Below are 17,142 nucleotides of genomic sequence, written 5' to 3' on the forward strand. Positions count from 1 at the left end.
TGTGTAAATTCCTCTCTGGCAGCTCTGCCAGAACCCAAAATAGTGCATGACGCACAATGGACTGCTGCATGAGTGGTGGGATGAGTGTTTGTGTGCTGTGGGTGGACTACACAGAGCAACTGTTTATGATCATTTTGATTTGGGATTCTTGCTATATGCTCTTTGCAAGTTACACCGCATAAATTTACTGTAAACCACAGTCGTGTAGTCCACAGGTAAATAACTCACCTTATGTTTTGATTACATAATCGGGTTTATGCATATAAAGCATGTCCCAAACACTTGATATTCATAGATTTGATATCACTTCAAAATACATCCAGAGCACCATGAAGGTATGACGTGATGAGGTAAAGATGTGTGGATATACAAGGGATTTTGTAGAAGATTTGCAACTTTATACTACATATAAAGCATCTGACTTTTGGGGACAACGTGATTCCGCATAATAAGAGAAAGCAAGTGTGCACTTTAAGTGCACGAAAGAGAGTACGATAAAGAAAAACACTTTCCACAATGGGAATTGTAGCAGAAATGTAACACGAGGATACAAAGTCTCAAGAGTTTTAGGACTCTGGTGGGAGATACTGTGAAACCTGCATTCAACATGTTGCTGTGAAGTAGTGACTCTTAGAAAATTTAAGACACACACACACACACACACGTGGCAATAAGGTACATAACCTGTAAAGCCACTGGAAAGGCGCCACGTGTGCAATCCAGTTGGACTTAATAAAGAAAGCATTGAGAGTGAAAGAGAAAATAGTAAATAGCTGTGCACCTCTTGCCAGCCCCCTCCTCTTACTGGTCAGTCATTAAGTCTGTTTATGTGGCTGGTTACTGCAAAGATGACTAAGCAGAAATGAGAGGTTGCTGTAGGGGACCAACAGATTGCCCTGCGGCTAGACAATAAACCTGACCATGTAATTGTCAGTTTGTAACAGACCGACTCCACTTGCTGTGAGGAGCAGCACTCTCAAATGACTGCTGATGGACAGCAGTATGTTTCAACGTGTCAGAAGACACAATGTGCTGTTGAAACAACAGTCTGACTCTAATATGGACTTTCAGTTTGTTCTGTGAGTTTTAAGTAAAGACGTCGGCCATGTAAAAATCAACTCAGATATGAAAGCGCCTGCTTTAAATTTTTGTGGGAATGTTTCCTCATCAAACCAATTTACCTCAAGTCAGACTTATGGTAGGCAAGTGTTGGCAGTGCTGGACCTGCTGCAGCAGAAACACACGATCACTCTCTCCTGTTTGCTGTGTCAAGGCAGCGCACACACCATAAACCCTTCACTAGGCCGCTCCTCGAGCCTTGCACATTTGTACCTGCAGGTTTGGGAATGGTGGTGTTGAAAGAAAGTGAGCCCCAGCTGGAAGCACATTCAACTCGGCAAAGAAATCCCCACATGCTTGGTCGGCTAAGAGGTACACGTTGGGATAACATCTCGGATACTTGTGGAAATACACATCACAGTGCTAAGCTGCTGTTGTAAACTTAATTTGGTCTCATGGTCCGAGTACGCCAACAATGTCAGCTGACTAAACTCACACTGCACAGATCTCTCACTTTTTACCCCCTTTGACCCGATTGTCTTTAACTTTTTTTGTAATCTCGTCTGACCTCTTTACACCGATTTATATGCTATACATGTAACCATCCACCTATAGGTTTCCAGCAGCATTAAGTCTGGGTCAGAAGTAGAAGCAATCTATGTCTATTTCCTATTCCCACCTATTTCTCTTTCTTCTCCTTTAGGCTCTGTCACACATGTGACATTCAGTGGAAACAACTCGCTCATAAGGAAACACGTGAACACTTTAACATTAGCAACACAAAAGCTTTAACGTCGATTCACATACAAAGGCACAAGATCCGAAAAAAAAAAACATACAAACAAAGAGCCCCGAGGCTTCTCCCGGTGGATTTGAAGGGCTGCTTACGTAGAAGGATTACAGGACACATGACTTTGCTGGCTACCCATAAGACACAGCAGAAAACACTTGCCCGTCTCTCAGGAGAAACAAACTAAAAAGTCCAACTCTATTTACTTCAATTCAATAATACTTTATTAATCTCCAAAGGGAAATTATATTTTCACGAAAGAGGTGCTACTGTTGTAGACCCGTCCAGAGTGTACTCTGCCTCTCTCCCAATGGCAGCCACCCCCGTGACCCTGAATTAGATTAAGCGGGTATAGAAAATGGATGGTACTGTGTGTAGAGAGATATCAAAGTAAAACACTCAGCCGACAAACATAGACAGTTGAAGTGTAGCAGAAAGAGGAGCGGTGGGCAGTCTTCATGGATTGCCATGGAAATTGATTGGCCTGTTGTTCTTGTAGCTTGGCAACAACTTGTCTGATGATATCACACAGAGTGTCAGCAGGTAACACAGATGATTTCTTGTCATTAGACAACGTCAACAGAAATTTACAGCCAACAGTTCAACATCTGGGGAGCAGAGACACTCTTTTTCTCAGTGATCTTCATGATTACACCATCTGTCATTAACAAGCACTGTAATTCCTCCACTCACTCCCAGTTTGCTCATGAAGTCTTAAAGATGAGGTGTTGGAGTTGGTCCTGCAGCCACGTTTCAGGGGGAAAAAACTAATGCCGTGTCCAGATACTCCTGCCGTGTCCTTATCGGGGCTTCAAACTCGTCCATTTAACCGCCAGTAATTGCACACTTCCAGCGACAATCAAGAGAAAAAATGGTTTCAACGTCCTCCTTTTTCTCCGTTTTGTTCCTGCTCTGCATCCTAGACGTCTATCGATCACACCTGTGATATTATCACAACACTTGCTTGCAGTCATCATGCCCCCATGTGTTCTTACATTGAAAAAAACCCAAAAACGTTGAGGATGCGATTCTTGGAAAACAGGGATGTTCACAATTACAAAGGGCTTTTGGTTGCAGCTACAGTGACTTCTTTGATACTCGCAGTCTGTTTTGTCTAACACAGATGCCATAACTTCACTAGTTTCAGTTGCTGTATGCCTATGGCCTTGTGATACACAACTATTTTTACTAAAGTGGTTTTAAACATGCAAAGCTGTGGTGTGGCCTTCACAGCTCTCAAAAGAATGATTGTATCAGTGAAAAGTCCCTCTCTCTGTCCCACTCTGACCTGTTAAAGGCCTAAAATAAACAAACAACTACAGAGTAATTTGCATATTCTTTTTGATGACCTTTTTAGTAAGTGTATCAATTGTTCTGTTAAAAGGTTTCTTAAGTAGTGATGCGTGGGACATTTATGGGTGGATAGTGTCTTAACTTCAGCAGACAATCAGAGTGCTCCCAGTTTGGAGAAGCAGGCGGGGCTGAGCTGAAGCTAAGATCCACTCAGGTGGCAACACGGACAACCCTGTGTGGAAAATGAGCTCTTATGATGCCCTCGTTTTAAGTAGCTTAGCCTGTCAGTCAGGAAACCATCTGATTCTCCAGACCGACACCACTCTGTGGGAATAACTTATGAGTAGTCAGCGCTTTTATTGCATAGAGACAGCCATAAAACGCACTCAAAAAAGTATACCTATATAGCATATCATGAAAACATGCCTTCTTTATCAAAAGATATCAAATGCTAACAGCATCCTAAAAAAAACAACAAAAAAAACCCCCACTGGCTTAACTGTACATGAAACAAACAATTTGATTGAGCCTCCTACAGCGGGGGGATGTTGATTGATTATGCCCCCGTGACTGCACCAAATGTTTGAGGTACAGTATCTATAGAAGACCCCCACAGGGTAAGCTTCAACACTCCAGTTCATGAGCAAGGTCTGCAATGAGAAGGAATGCAGTTCATGGAAAGAGCCCACATCAAATTTAAGAGAAGAAGAGGTTCGGGTTTCTGGCTTTATGAAGGCCGACAGGACGTGATTATGACCTTTCACTAGAGGTGACAAATAACATAATTTCAAGCTGAAAAGGACCTTCTCATTATTCACACTTTTTTATGACAAGGCTCTCAGGATTCACCATTGGATCAAATAGATTCCCTATTCTAACTTTGCAAGAAATGGACCAGGGACGAACAGTAAATGTCAGCAGTATTATCAGCTAAAATGTTTGTGTGTGCAGTTGGGTGAAGTTGCTGCTTACCTGCATCTGTTTGAGCACTTTAGGTATAAGTTTACAGTTGAGTTTCTGACAGGCCTGCTTGTAGGAAGAGATGATCTCCTCCACTGTCACATTCTGGGCTGCAAAACACATTAAAAAGGTTCACAAGGTCAGGACTGCTTTCTCTGTGCACATCTGTCTCTCTCAAGAAGGTAAACACACAAACACGAAAGAATCGGACTGAGAGAACAAAAAATGCCCTGATGTTTCTTTGCAATCTGAAGTAACTACGGTACATTTTTTATTTCCAAACAAACAACTCCACAGTACACACACGCATAAACTGGCAATCCAAATTAACCATGTGTGACAGCTGAGGCACATGACTGTTTTCTTATGATTATTTAACATAATATCTTGTACAAGGTTGGAAGGAGATTTTGACCGTCTTTCTACATCAACACACAAGTTAAGGAAGTGTGAGCGGTAGGAATATTACCCTAAAATACATATGAAATGCAAACATGCCTGTGCCAACATTGCTTGCTGGAAAGAACTGTCATATCATTAAGTTAACGGATGCCTATTAATCTTGAGAGGTTAGCAGTTCACTTGCTGGTCACACTAATTTATGAAGCGGTGAATGCCAGTACAAATACAGTAAGTGGTACTGTGGCTCTGACAGCCATCAGCTGCAGAGCAAACAGATTAAGCATCTGGAATAAATATATATATTTATAGTTTTTAAACATGGTTGAATCTAGTCTGATGGTGATCATGCATATAAGCTCTAAATATCCCAGTAAGAGTGAAAATGATCAGCATAAAGTGTACGACTGGGACACACTGAGAATATTCTTGCTTTATTGTGACTTGTGTTTCAGCCTGAGGGAGCACTCTCCTGACAGAGAGGATCAGAAAGTGTAGCTCCTTTAAGAGTGCCCCTACTTAAGTCAGCAAAAAGGAGGCATTGTTCTTGGTTTGTGTGTGGGTTAGCTGCCCTTGCCATCCGCAGACTGTTGCAGGGGCTAACTCCAGTCAGATGACTGGCCAACATCCAAAGCCACTGTTCTGGCTGAGAGACTCAGCTGAGAGGTGGAGTGAGGCACTCAAGCAGAGAGAGAAAAATAATGACAGAAACAGAAACGTAGATGAAAACCGGTGAATGTATGCAGGGATTTACAAAGGTAAGGACAGGAAATTACATAGGCCTTCTACTTGTACAAGGACTGGGCCAACCTATGCATCCACAGTGCACTGACACATGGTCAGCATTTTGATTTCTCTAGTCAAGGTGAGAATATGTCGCCATTGTTTTTTCCGTTTCATTCATCTCACAGAGTGTCTCTCATAAACTCAAGTTCATCCCTCACCACTGCCAGCCCAGGCTTTAGCAGCAGCAGGAGCAATAAGATTTGCACCAGTCTGACTGGGGGGCTGAAACTTATCAGTGGAGACCAATGCAACAGCGTCTGAAACCGTTGCGTGTGCATGAGATAAAACAAAAGTGAAAGCCAGGACCACAAGAATACAAGAGGAACTGCTATTACTTGTTCTTTTCTGCTTTCAGATCCACACTGAGCAGTTCCATATAAAGGAACCCACTCTGGTCCTACAACAGGCTGTGGTCCATACATGTGCACACACACACACGGCGAAGTTGGCTGGATGTGGATAGGCAGATAAAACTCTTTAGATACTTTTTTAAAATGAATAAAAACTTCTGTTTTTCATCTGGTTTTGTCCCAAACAGAAAAACTCATCCCCTGCTCTGCTGTAGTCCGCACCGCTGTTTACTCTGCGTCTCACCACGAAATGCTTCACTGAACGTCATTGCACGCAGGAATTTTGTGTTTCCTCGTCCTGAATCCTCAACAGTTCAGGGGCCCAAACACGATTCACAGAGTACGGTTGAATAGCCCGAGTTTTACTTAGGGAGGTTCCTCACTGAATGACGTGACCCAGAAGTAGCTTAAGTAGCAGCCGTGATAAAAGCTTGTGGAATCGTTTAAATGTTAAGGAAAGGAGCTTTGATGTTTAAAAAAACAAAACAAACTGTTCTCCCTTAGCAAAGAAAACAATGGCCAATCCTTTATGAAAGGACAGCAGATTGTTCTGTTCCATAATTAATTGTGGCTAAATCACTGTCATACAGTCACACTAACTGTGATTCATGTTAATGAATATGAATAGAGGATGGTGAGTTCCAGTTCATGTGAGCAGCCTGTGACGGCATCGTTTTCTCTCCCCATTTGAATCACCAACTTTGATTTTAAAGTATTATTTTCTATCTTTATTATTTACTTTATTATACTAGTATGAACACATAATACAAGCCTCGTGATATAACGTGATAAGAACTTATGATATCTTATTTGAACGGCTTTAGTTTCTCCTACCATCTGTCCTTGACCTCGTGATGATTTTTTTTCAATTAGGTCAAGCTTTGGAAAAGATTTTGACCATTAGACTGTGCTCACCGATGCAGTAATAGATGCCCCATTTTCTTGCCTCAGACCTAGTGGTCTTGGTAGCAGGGATCAAATCCTCTGAGTGGGAGGACATGATTGTGGTCCTAATAATGGGTCCTGATGTTAAAAACCGAGCTGCATTGGGTGCAGAAGTACACAGCACTAACTGGGTTCTGGTGAACTAGTTTCTTATGTTTAATATAATAACTTATTTGAAGACACATGAAAAAAAAAAAGTGAAATTTTGCCAACTATGGTAACAACTTGAGGCAATGGTATCAATAAGCTGTTATCAATCATTCACGACAGCTTCAAGGGTTTCGTTAATTCAGTTAATTTATATCCCATATCCTCCAACTGTATTTATTATATGTGTTTTTATTTGACCCAGTTAAGGCAAATTTGCATTTATGCTTCACCTACTACAACTGTCTGGACACGGCTCTGTAGCTTTCCCTTAAAAGTGGCTCCTGCCGGTGTGCAGGAGAGCAGCGTTGTAAATTTGTAGAGTACAGTCTGTGCGTTCCAGTGAACACAGTGTCCTTGGAAAAGTGCTATTGTGCAGAGTCGCTGTGGAGCAAGTGTGTGTAAACATTTCCTGAGGGAAGGTGGGGTTTGGGGTGCGGACGTTCCATGTGCTGCACAGTATTTTCATGCAGCTCATTAATTAGAGAGCAAGAAGGAATGTGAGAAACTGACACAGAATTAGAAAGAAACAAGGACCTGTTTGTTTTGATTGTAAATAATCCTTGGCTGTTGTACTGAAGAGAGCTGTGCAAAGAGTACCGAGGCGGACTAGATCAGCAAACAAATCCACTATCAATGTGTGAAAACAAACTGTAAAGAGACACAGAGTGACAAACAGAAATCAGAGATGGGATCTCTGACCGTGCAGAATTATTAAGAGCTGAGCTCCAGCTGTTGCCTGCGTTTCTGCTTGCTCTGCCTTTGTTTTATTACTCTCTGCCCGGAGCTGCTGCAACATGTACGGAGGGAGTGGTGATGAGGGGGGCATGCGGGAGGAGAGAGGGAGGGAAAATGACTGCTTCAAACCACATCTTTCATAAGCAGTTTAAGTGCCAACGACCTGCAGAATATGGTGGCCCCAGGGACAAAGCGCACACGGGGGAAAAAAAAGCACAAACATCGTAGGAAATGCGCACCATAGTTGGAGATGGAACAAAAACAAAAGCATGTACAAGAGCGATAGCGCAAACAACACAGGAAACACATTTCAAATGCAGGAAATAAACATACAAACAGGGAAAACACATGCAAAAAGACAAAAGACACTGGAGGTGCTTTTGAGACATCATGGGAAAATGGCCTTGGTTCAGATTCTGCAAGAGAGGACATTATAGACAGAGCTCAAAGCTGATGCTCTTCTTTTATATCGGCTTTTGATACATTTCCAATCAAGAACAAAACCGTTTTGAGTTACAATATGTAGGGGTGAGCTAATAGCCAGACACTATGCATACCACATGCATTGGAGTCCTTTGTTTGACCCCAAGCGGTCCAGATCTTTGCTGCATATCGTTCTCAGGCTCCATTTCCCAACATTTACTTTCAGTCTACTCTGCACCATCTAAATAAAACCAACAAAGTCAAGAACATTTTTGACCGCATGTCCAGTTTATTCTAATAGTTCCCGTTTTAAAATCTGCTCTCGGGAGCCAGCTGGTTGAGTGGGGCTGCTCATCTCAGCAGACAGCATCCGAGCTCCAGAGATAACAAACGAGAGACAGAAAATGTGGCTATGTTGATATTTCTGGTCTAGATGGGACAGGATAGGCATCTCTTAACTGACTTAAGTGAGCGGTACAACCCGCTTCTCCTCATTATTGCTGCTGCCTATCATCTGCAGTGCAACAACAGGAGCTAACACTAAATCACTCTCTGCTGCCACTGCTCAGCTAGTGAGCAAACAGATAATTAAATAAAAAGTAGGACCTTCCAACAACACGTCCTCATTTGCTGACTCAGGTCAACAAACATTTTGTTTAATATCACTGACGACACAGCATAGTTACACAGGTTACACACACATAACACGTCAAAACTGCAGCGCTATACACATACTACTAATGAATGCCATTGATAAGCTGCCAAGTGAACTGAACTAAAACTTTTTACTACAAATATTCCTAATTTCTAGCCCTTAGGTGGACCACTCATAGGCTTCCTAACAAAAAAATGCACATGGTCTGCTATGTCCACTTCAGAGGACACAGCCGTTTTCAAACAATGAAGATGATTAAGCATACGTAATCTTGCTTATGACTGTAAATACAAAAGGAACTGTTAATTGTGGCAGGCCTTGTGAACACTTGGCTCTCAGTGGTGGCTGATAACTGCACAACCGTTTTTTGTTTTTTTTCCCACCAAGGGAACATTACGTCAAGATTATGTCAGTGTTTTTCAAGCGGCTACGTTTCACTCTTCACCTGAGCAACCTTCAACCATTACCACTTTCACTATCACAACACCCGCACAGAAATTTGCACGACAATAGCTGCACATGGTTAATTACACACCTGCTTCTTACACACCGCTTAAATGTAGACACTCGGCTAAACTGTGCATTTTGGGCACCCACGTGGTTAAGTGGGTGCACCATGTACCAAGGCTGGTCACTTGGCTGCATGTTATCCCTGCTCAATCCTCACTTTCCGGCACATCAACCGTCAAATGCAGGCTGTGGACGCCCCAAAATATCATTAAAATAACAGCTTAAATAACATCTCCATGTCATGGCTGCTCCTGTGTCCACACACTTGTACATTATGGAGTTTACCTAAATTTGACAACTTATCTGAAGCTCAAAGTAAGCTAAAATGTTTGTTGTTCTGTTGCCTAGCAACCAACAGTTCTTATATCAACTCCAGGGTACTTGCTCTTTTTCAAATTAAAATTCCAGACTTTTTTTAAAACTGATACTTTTTTTCCCCAAGACCTAAACTTTATGTATTTGTAACTTGTGTGCCTACTGCCTACTTCATTGGTTGAGATTGTACCAACTGTGTTTATTAGAAATGTTCATTTTTATAGGCTAGTATTCAATGAACAAATGCATTATTCACAGTAAATTATGCTTTTACTGATGAAAACGTTTCAAAACATGAAAATCACAAGTACATGAAACAAGTGTCACAAAAACTATCTATAAAAAAAAATAAATGAATGGATGGATGAATGTAGAATTCAGTCTCTTCACTCACATCTCATCCCATTAGGCTAATACAGTACGTGACCAGTTATTAAAACTGTAGTTTTATAGCCCACCTTCCTATTTCTCATTTCACAGTACCTTTGAGCATACTGTAAAATTCTACCATACATTTATTTTCCATACTTTATTAAGACTTTCACACAAAATTCAAGACTTTTCAAGGTCTGGAAAACAGTGCTTCAAAATTCCATACTTATTAAGACTTTCAAGACTTGCGCAAGCACCCTGCAACTCTTCTTTCTTTTTGACTTGACATTGTGTGCCTGAGATACTTCCCTTTTAAGGTCATAGTTGATAAGGATGATAAGGTTATTGGTTTAAACGCAGCTCCAACTGACTTCATTAAGGAGGAAAAACAACGAGTCAATAGTTTTTCAATAAGTCTCAATGTCTGAATTCAGACTTAGAAGTTCGAGTTAACAGTCAATTTGTCTCTCCAGATAAGGTGCTCTGGGTAGGAAGCTGAACTAAAAAGATCCTCACTGGAAGCTTTCGTGCAATATCTTGATCATTTCATCGTCTAAAGTCGATTGTGATTAAGGTGACTAATGTGAGCTGCACCCGTTTTACAGTAAACAAAGAGCTGGGTTGGTACGTTGTGGTTAGCACGTGCTGTAGGTGACAGAGGACCTATACTTGTCATAAACAGTAAATCGATTACTTAACCTGAACAACAGACAAAGCTGCAACACGTACAAGCACGTGTGTCTGGAGGAGAGTGTCGCACTAACACTAAATCAAAGCTGTCAACAGTCAGGCACTGAATGCGATCAGCAAGGCCAGTTACTTGACTTCCACACCTTAACTGTTGTGGCGCTATAACAAAAAGTGAGGCCAAGACAATTTCAGAGGAGCTACACATAAGAAATATGATGAACTGGCATTCTAAACAAAATTCCTACTTTTCATCCCCTCTCAACTGCGTTTCTTGTTTAAATGAATGGTTTCAAAAAACGGAGCTCACTTCTGAGTGCACTGGACATTCTAACAAGCTTCATGTAATTTAAGATAATGTAACTGTGATTTACATGACATTCACGTTGCCTTACAAGCCTCCTGCTGTGCAAGTATTACAACACATCTAATGGTAAGTATAATAATTAAAAGCAGCAACTGAAAAAAAGACATGTCGTCTCCTCTGAAGCTGCACAACAACATAACAAAGCTGCAGTTGAAGGCTCTACCGGCGCCCACAGAAGGTCAGAACAGACCGACCCACAGTTTGCCCACAGTATAAGCGTGGGCTCTTGTTACCAGACTTAGTTTGTGCTAATCTTACTGGGACAAATGAGAACACTAATACACGAACATCATCATATGCTATTATAGGAGTTCGACATCTACACTTTCTGCAAAGTACATCTAGACAGATTTTCAGCTTGGCAATTACTTCCCTATTACTGGTTTAAAAAAAAAGAATACACTTGTTGTTATAACCTTAGTTTTAATCAGTTAGATAAACAAACTCACTGCACTACAGGTACTGATGGCCAAAGGGAGGGGCAACCGGTTGGCCTTCCTTAATGTTAGTTATACTTGAGCAAAAAGGAGAAGTGGCTTTTCTGGAAGTTTACGTTCTACTTGATCAGCGGGTGTTTGATAAATTACTGCTATGGTCTTTGAAGGAAGATTTCGTTGCACTTTCAGGGAAGAACACTTCAGTCGCTTGGATGTGTATTCTCTGCTGAGGAATGGCGACATTCACAACAGGCAGTTTTTGTTTGCCAGTGCATTGGACCTTCAGTCGGACACAACAGCTGCACAGACAACACAAACATCAAACTGTTGGTTTTGGAAAGGAACAAATGAAAAGAATGACACATCCCAGTCTCCAAGCTTCTGAACAGAAGTGTTTTTTTTTATAAATCAAAATAACACCCAAAGGGAACATCTATGAAGCCCAACTATTTCCTAATGAAATCATTCAAAAGCGCTTGATGTTGGGGCCAAACCTTGAGGGGTCTGAATACGCGTGAAATGATCATGTTTCAACATGCATGAATAGAGTCGTCTTCTCACGTCAAATTACAACGAGCTAGCTTTTGCTTCACCTGAGAGTAAAGCACAAAAAAGGGAGGCATTTCAGGATAATATAAGATAACTATTGATCAAACCTGTTTTTTAGGGACCCAATTTCTGTGCATGTCATGCTGCTATCCTCCTCAGCTTTGCCACTCTCCTACCTTCATCTCTGATTCCTATTATTTGTCTAAGTGACATGAAACCATGTGCAAACTTGCTCTACTTTCTCACTTCGCTCCAGCAACAAGGTGGATACCAGCGAAGACAAGTGTTTGCATGTATGCAGAGGAATGGGTGACGCTATTTGTACAGAAACACAACGGACATCTGACAGAAAGAGGCCAGTCCACTCAAAGCACACTGACTAGCTTTTGTTTAGTCTCTTTGACTTGTCTACATGACACAGCATACTCTGCTTGTGAAGAGCTTATGAAAAACTTGAGCAGTGACGTGGAATGTGGTGAAATCTGTGCTAGAGTCTGCCAGGCTACGGAGATAAACCCGTTGACCTGCAGTCTGTGCACATCTGGAGCTGCGTGAACAGTTGTGGTTCCAGAGAATAATGTTAAGTAAAAACAGAGGGGTTTTTAAGCAGAGGCTAATATCACCCACAACAACTGACAATCACTTCTGATGAATCAATAGCTGATAGGTAACGTGAACTGCAGCATCTCTGGAAAGTGTTCTCACCTTGACTGGCTCCCCATCCGTTAAGCTAAATGTTAATGACAGATAACAACCGAGAAACCAGTGTTGACAGATTACTGCTTCGAGACGAAATTGTTTCCAGCTTTGTTCCTCAAAGAAACAAAGAAGATTGGACACAGAAAACACATGGAGGCCAGGTGTCATGCTAGCAGCACTTTCAACAACAACCACACCGTTTCAGATGCATACATAAATAGTCCCCAGGGTGATTTCTTGTGCCAATAACAGGCTGAAAATCACTTAAATTCTCAGGTGACAACATTACTAATGTCAATGTAGACATACAGCATGTCAAGGCAAACTTCCAGAGAAAATGTGAAAATTCTGGCAATGGGACATGGAAGTGCTGCCAGCTTCTACTTAACAAGCATGTGCAAGAGTTGAAAATAGCCTCCCTCTCCCATTCTCCGGTCCTGTTCACTGCCATTTCACACGGCTGTGCTGAGCTGTGTGTTGTGGCAGAAGCGTCATTAACACATGACAGCTGGCCGCCTGGTTTGTAAGAGGTGGGGCAAAGAGACGAGGCCGATGGCACCGTTGCTGAGTGTTTGGAAAAGCCTGCATGACAAGATGGCGACAAATGATAAAATACACACAAGTCTGTACTTCAGAAAGTTGCTGCCAATTGCTTAAACCCCGCGAGTTCTAAAGGTTTAAACCTTCTCACAAGCCATCTTTAAATAGTGTCAAATGGAAAAATATCAGCAGTGTGATTATGCATAAACCCCAGAACATATTGCAACTAAAGGCACGCAGATCAGTTATTAACAGACAAGGCAGACTGGGGAAGAATATGAGCAAATTATAACTAAAAAGGTCAAGCTTCCAAAAATACACACACACATTGCACATACACAATACTAGTCCCCAAATCCCAGGTCACTGTACAACAGAGATCATGGTATATTAGGTTCCTTTGCACAATAATGCAGACAGCTTTAACTTTATCTGTAACTTCCAGCGTCTTCTACAGTAAAAAAAAAAAAAAAAAAGCTGGCATGTGAAGGAAGAGCAAGGAATTCCTGTCTGACGAGGAAAGAAAGTCCAACACAGACATTGCAACAGCTCCACCACTAACAATGAATGGCTTGCCAAGTTAGGAAAAAAACGATTGCTCTTTTAAGGTCAAAGTACCCACAGACAGAAAGTCAAAGGGCAGGCTTCAGCAGAAAACAAACAGACACATGCCCACTTCTCCCTTGACGTTACGAGACAAACAAAAGTGAATTTGCAGCACATGCGGGCGGAAATGCATCAAGTTGTAAAGTGTAAACTAAAGACAACCAAGATTGGAATTAATCACTGCAAACCAAAATTAAAATGTCAGGTGCGTTTTGTACAGTACATGTATAGTCCAGTTAACACACGTAGCATTTTGGTAAAATGACTTCAGAGCATAATGGCCTTATTTGTTCATAAAGTACAGTACTCCTCAGCTGCTCGTACATACTGAAAGAACAGCTAGGTTTTCAGTGCCTCTGTCCGTGCTGAACACTGAAAGCTTTGCTTATCAGTTTGGAACTTGGTCCCCAGCCACAACAAATAACATTTCATGAGTCCCAGGGTCTATAATAACCCGGTGCCAAGTGGGCCTTGGGTCCAATGACATAAGACAAAGCAACACGTAGGCCATAGAGTTTGATTCCTTGTAGTATAAACAGTTATTAATGTAAAGGTATTACATCTATTGCCAATAGCAGGCTTTAAAGATTATTTGAAAAGAGCTAAATTGTAATAAAACTGCAAGTGTTTCCTATTACAAAACCCACTGTAATACTACAGTTCTCAATAGTTGCTTTGTGTGTTATGGTTTGACAAAACAGAATTCTACACATTTCCAAGTGTTTGCTGTGAGTCAGACAAATAAGTTTGCACGCACGTCAAGAAAGATAAAGTTCTTTTGTAATGCCATGAACCGCTGATATAAACCTGAGCTGCACCCACACTGATCTGACCAGTCAGGAGGGCGAATAAGAAAGAAAGGGTGGAGAAGTGGAGAGAGGAGGGGAAGCTATGAAGCAAGCTGGGAAGTCTAGGAATCTCAGGATATGATGCAGTATTTGCTCTGGCCTGGAGGGAGAGAACAAGCATCCCCAAAGTCTCGACTATGGGATTATGTACTTAAAATATTATGGAACTCAGGAATAAAATGAAGCTCAAATACGATTTCAACAGCAGAATTGTAGCTCGTCAACATGTTTGCGTTATTCCTAACCTCACATGTTGCATGCTGAGACATCACAGAAGCAGACAACAATTCAGAAAAGAACAGTGGACGAGGAAATGTGACACCTCGGGCCAACTACTGTACCCCTGAGTGTTTAGATGGCAGCAAGTTCACTCCTTTCAAAGGCTAATTTTCTGGCACCAATTATACTGGATATCTATTTCTTTGTAGATATTTAACACCAACTCACCGTGTGCAGATGAAGCCCAAGGCCCGGTTAGCTCATTTCACTTTTATGTTTCTAAAAGATGAACCAGGACAGGGAGCCAGTGGACCTGCCAGAAGATGTGCAGATAAAAGGTCTAAATGGACTGAGGATCTATTGTGGCACCGTGCTAACTCTTAACACTGCCTGAGGAGAATTCAGAAAGACTCTACAAAACAGTTTGAACATTTCTGACAATTGTGTGTGTGTTTCTCTTTTTCTCTACGAAGAGGCCACTGATAACTGTGTCTGAGTCTTACCACCACACCTGCACATTTCATCACAGATGCCTGGCAGATAGAGTCTTACATACCTCACCTATAAACAATGAAAGAATGATTACATTGCGCATTGCACGGAACAGGAGGATGTTGATTAAAATTATGTTTTTGTTGTGGGTGATTCAGAATATGCCGACATCTGTATTCATTTATGACAATCAAGCTGCTAAATGCCCACTTTTCCCCATAGGCAAACGTTGGCAAATGTAACCCTTCATTTAAACGGCCGCATTTGTTCTATTAATAAAAGATATTGGAAGTAAATTAACCATGGGTTATCAGAACAACACTTCACTTTGAAAGCACAAAGCAGTCACACATTGTGGGGGAAAAAAACAAACAAACAAAAGCACTGATGAGCACTCATCATCTAGTCTGATCAAATTGTGGTTTGATAAGAGATTCCCACCCCACTTCAAAACAATAACTTCCGCATCAAATGGATAATTTATCCTTCTTACAATATATTGAATATACTGTCAGTTGTGTCTAATGGATGTGTCCAGTCTATGTCATACACTATATGTTAAATTATATATATAATTTTCATTTCATCCTCTGTAAACAAATAAATTACAACAGCAGGTTTAAAGTGAAGCAATGTTTGCTATGCCAAAGGAATAAGCTCAATTAAGCCGACTCTGGACAACCAGTACAGCTGCCTTCAAACCGTTTTGAGGATATTATTTGTGTCACTGTCTGACATCACCAGTGACACAATCAGTGGTTACTCATGCAAAAGAAATGTAATCAGTAAACACAATCAGCTTTGTGTAATTACTGAGTAAAATCATGGCTGTAGCAAGCAAACGCAAACCACTAAACAGTGAGAAGGAAGACGGCTGTTTAAAAAACTGAAAATAAAATGACTTCGGATCAAGGGAAGCATAAAATATCTTGACTGCTGATGATTAATGCGCCAAGTATTGTCTTGTTTATGTGATAAAACTCACAAACTAAATATCACAACTCTACGTAAACACTTTTAACGGTTTCCCAGAGTGTGGTGTGGCTTTTAAATGTACCGTTACTTTCAGAAAAGAGTCTGAAACTCCAACTCTGAATTTTCTGTTTACTTTCATGCATGACAAGGAAAAAAAAACTAAACCAACATATTTGAGAAGCCAGTCTGAAAACATTTAGCAAAAAAAATAAAAAAAATGATCCAGCACATCGATCAAAATGGCTGCTGATTTGATATTTGGTCAAATTGTCTCCTTCAAACTGATTTGTTTCTGTGACCAAAATTAGGCTACAACTGTACCATTTTGTATGTTTGCATTACTAGAAGTCCAACCTGGTGAACAGTGATTTGATTTCCGAGTTATCTCCATGTGAGTTTCAAACAGAGCATCCTTTATCATGTGATTAACTTCAGAGCGATCAGCAGCCTGTCAACCTCTATATCGAAAACACAATCAGTGGGACCTTTGGAGCTTAAATAAGCTGCGTGATAAATGTGTTTGATAAATAACCTCAAGTTACACTGCAGTCATCTAGATGCCTAACCAGAAGACTTGGCTAACCGGCTTGGACTTTACTCCCGCAGAGTCTGGCTACTAGAGTAATACAAATTCGTACAACATACTTTACAGTTACATGCAGCTATGTGCTTGCTGATGAATGGATTCTTAGAGGAAGTATGATTAACTGCTACAAAATAGGCAGCACCGTTCGCACGGATTAACCTGGATGTTTGTTTTTTGTGCTGATTCCTGCACCCCATCCCCCACCCGGACATCTCGCATCACTGACCCTTACCTTGGCCTGGCCTACATTTTTGGTCAGATGCATGAGGAAAAAAAAGAAAGAAAAGACGGACCGGCTCATCCGTAAAGCCACACAGGTCATGTCTGTGTAAGACTGTAAGGCTGGAAGTGCACTGAACACAACGAGTCATCTTCTCTGACTGCAGTTGCCTTTG

At 41.2% G+C, this 17,142-nt stretch overlaps 1 protein-coding gene across 1 annotated transcript in view; it reads right to left on the reverse strand.

Moving 5' to 3' along the window:
* Positions 1 to 17,142, reverse strand: part of ppp1r37 (protein phosphatase 1, regulatory subunit 37) — a 33,177-nt gene that overhangs the window by 12,911 nt on the left and 3,124 nt on the right. Inside the window, exon 2 of the mRNA XM_075473406.1 lies at positions 4,115 to 4,212. Coding sequence (XP_075329521.1) covers positions 4,115 to 4,212 — 98 coding nt within the window. The remainder of the gene's footprint in view (positions 1 to 4,114; positions 4,213 to 17,142) is intronic.

Source organism: Odontesthes bonariensis, chromosome 9 (assembly GCF_027942865.1).
Source record: "Odontesthes bonariensis isolate fOdoBon6 chromosome 9, fOdoBon6.hap1, whole genome shotgun sequence".
NCBI lineage: Eukaryota > Metazoa > Chordata > Actinopteri > Atheriniformes > Atherinopsidae > Odontesthes > Odontesthes bonariensis.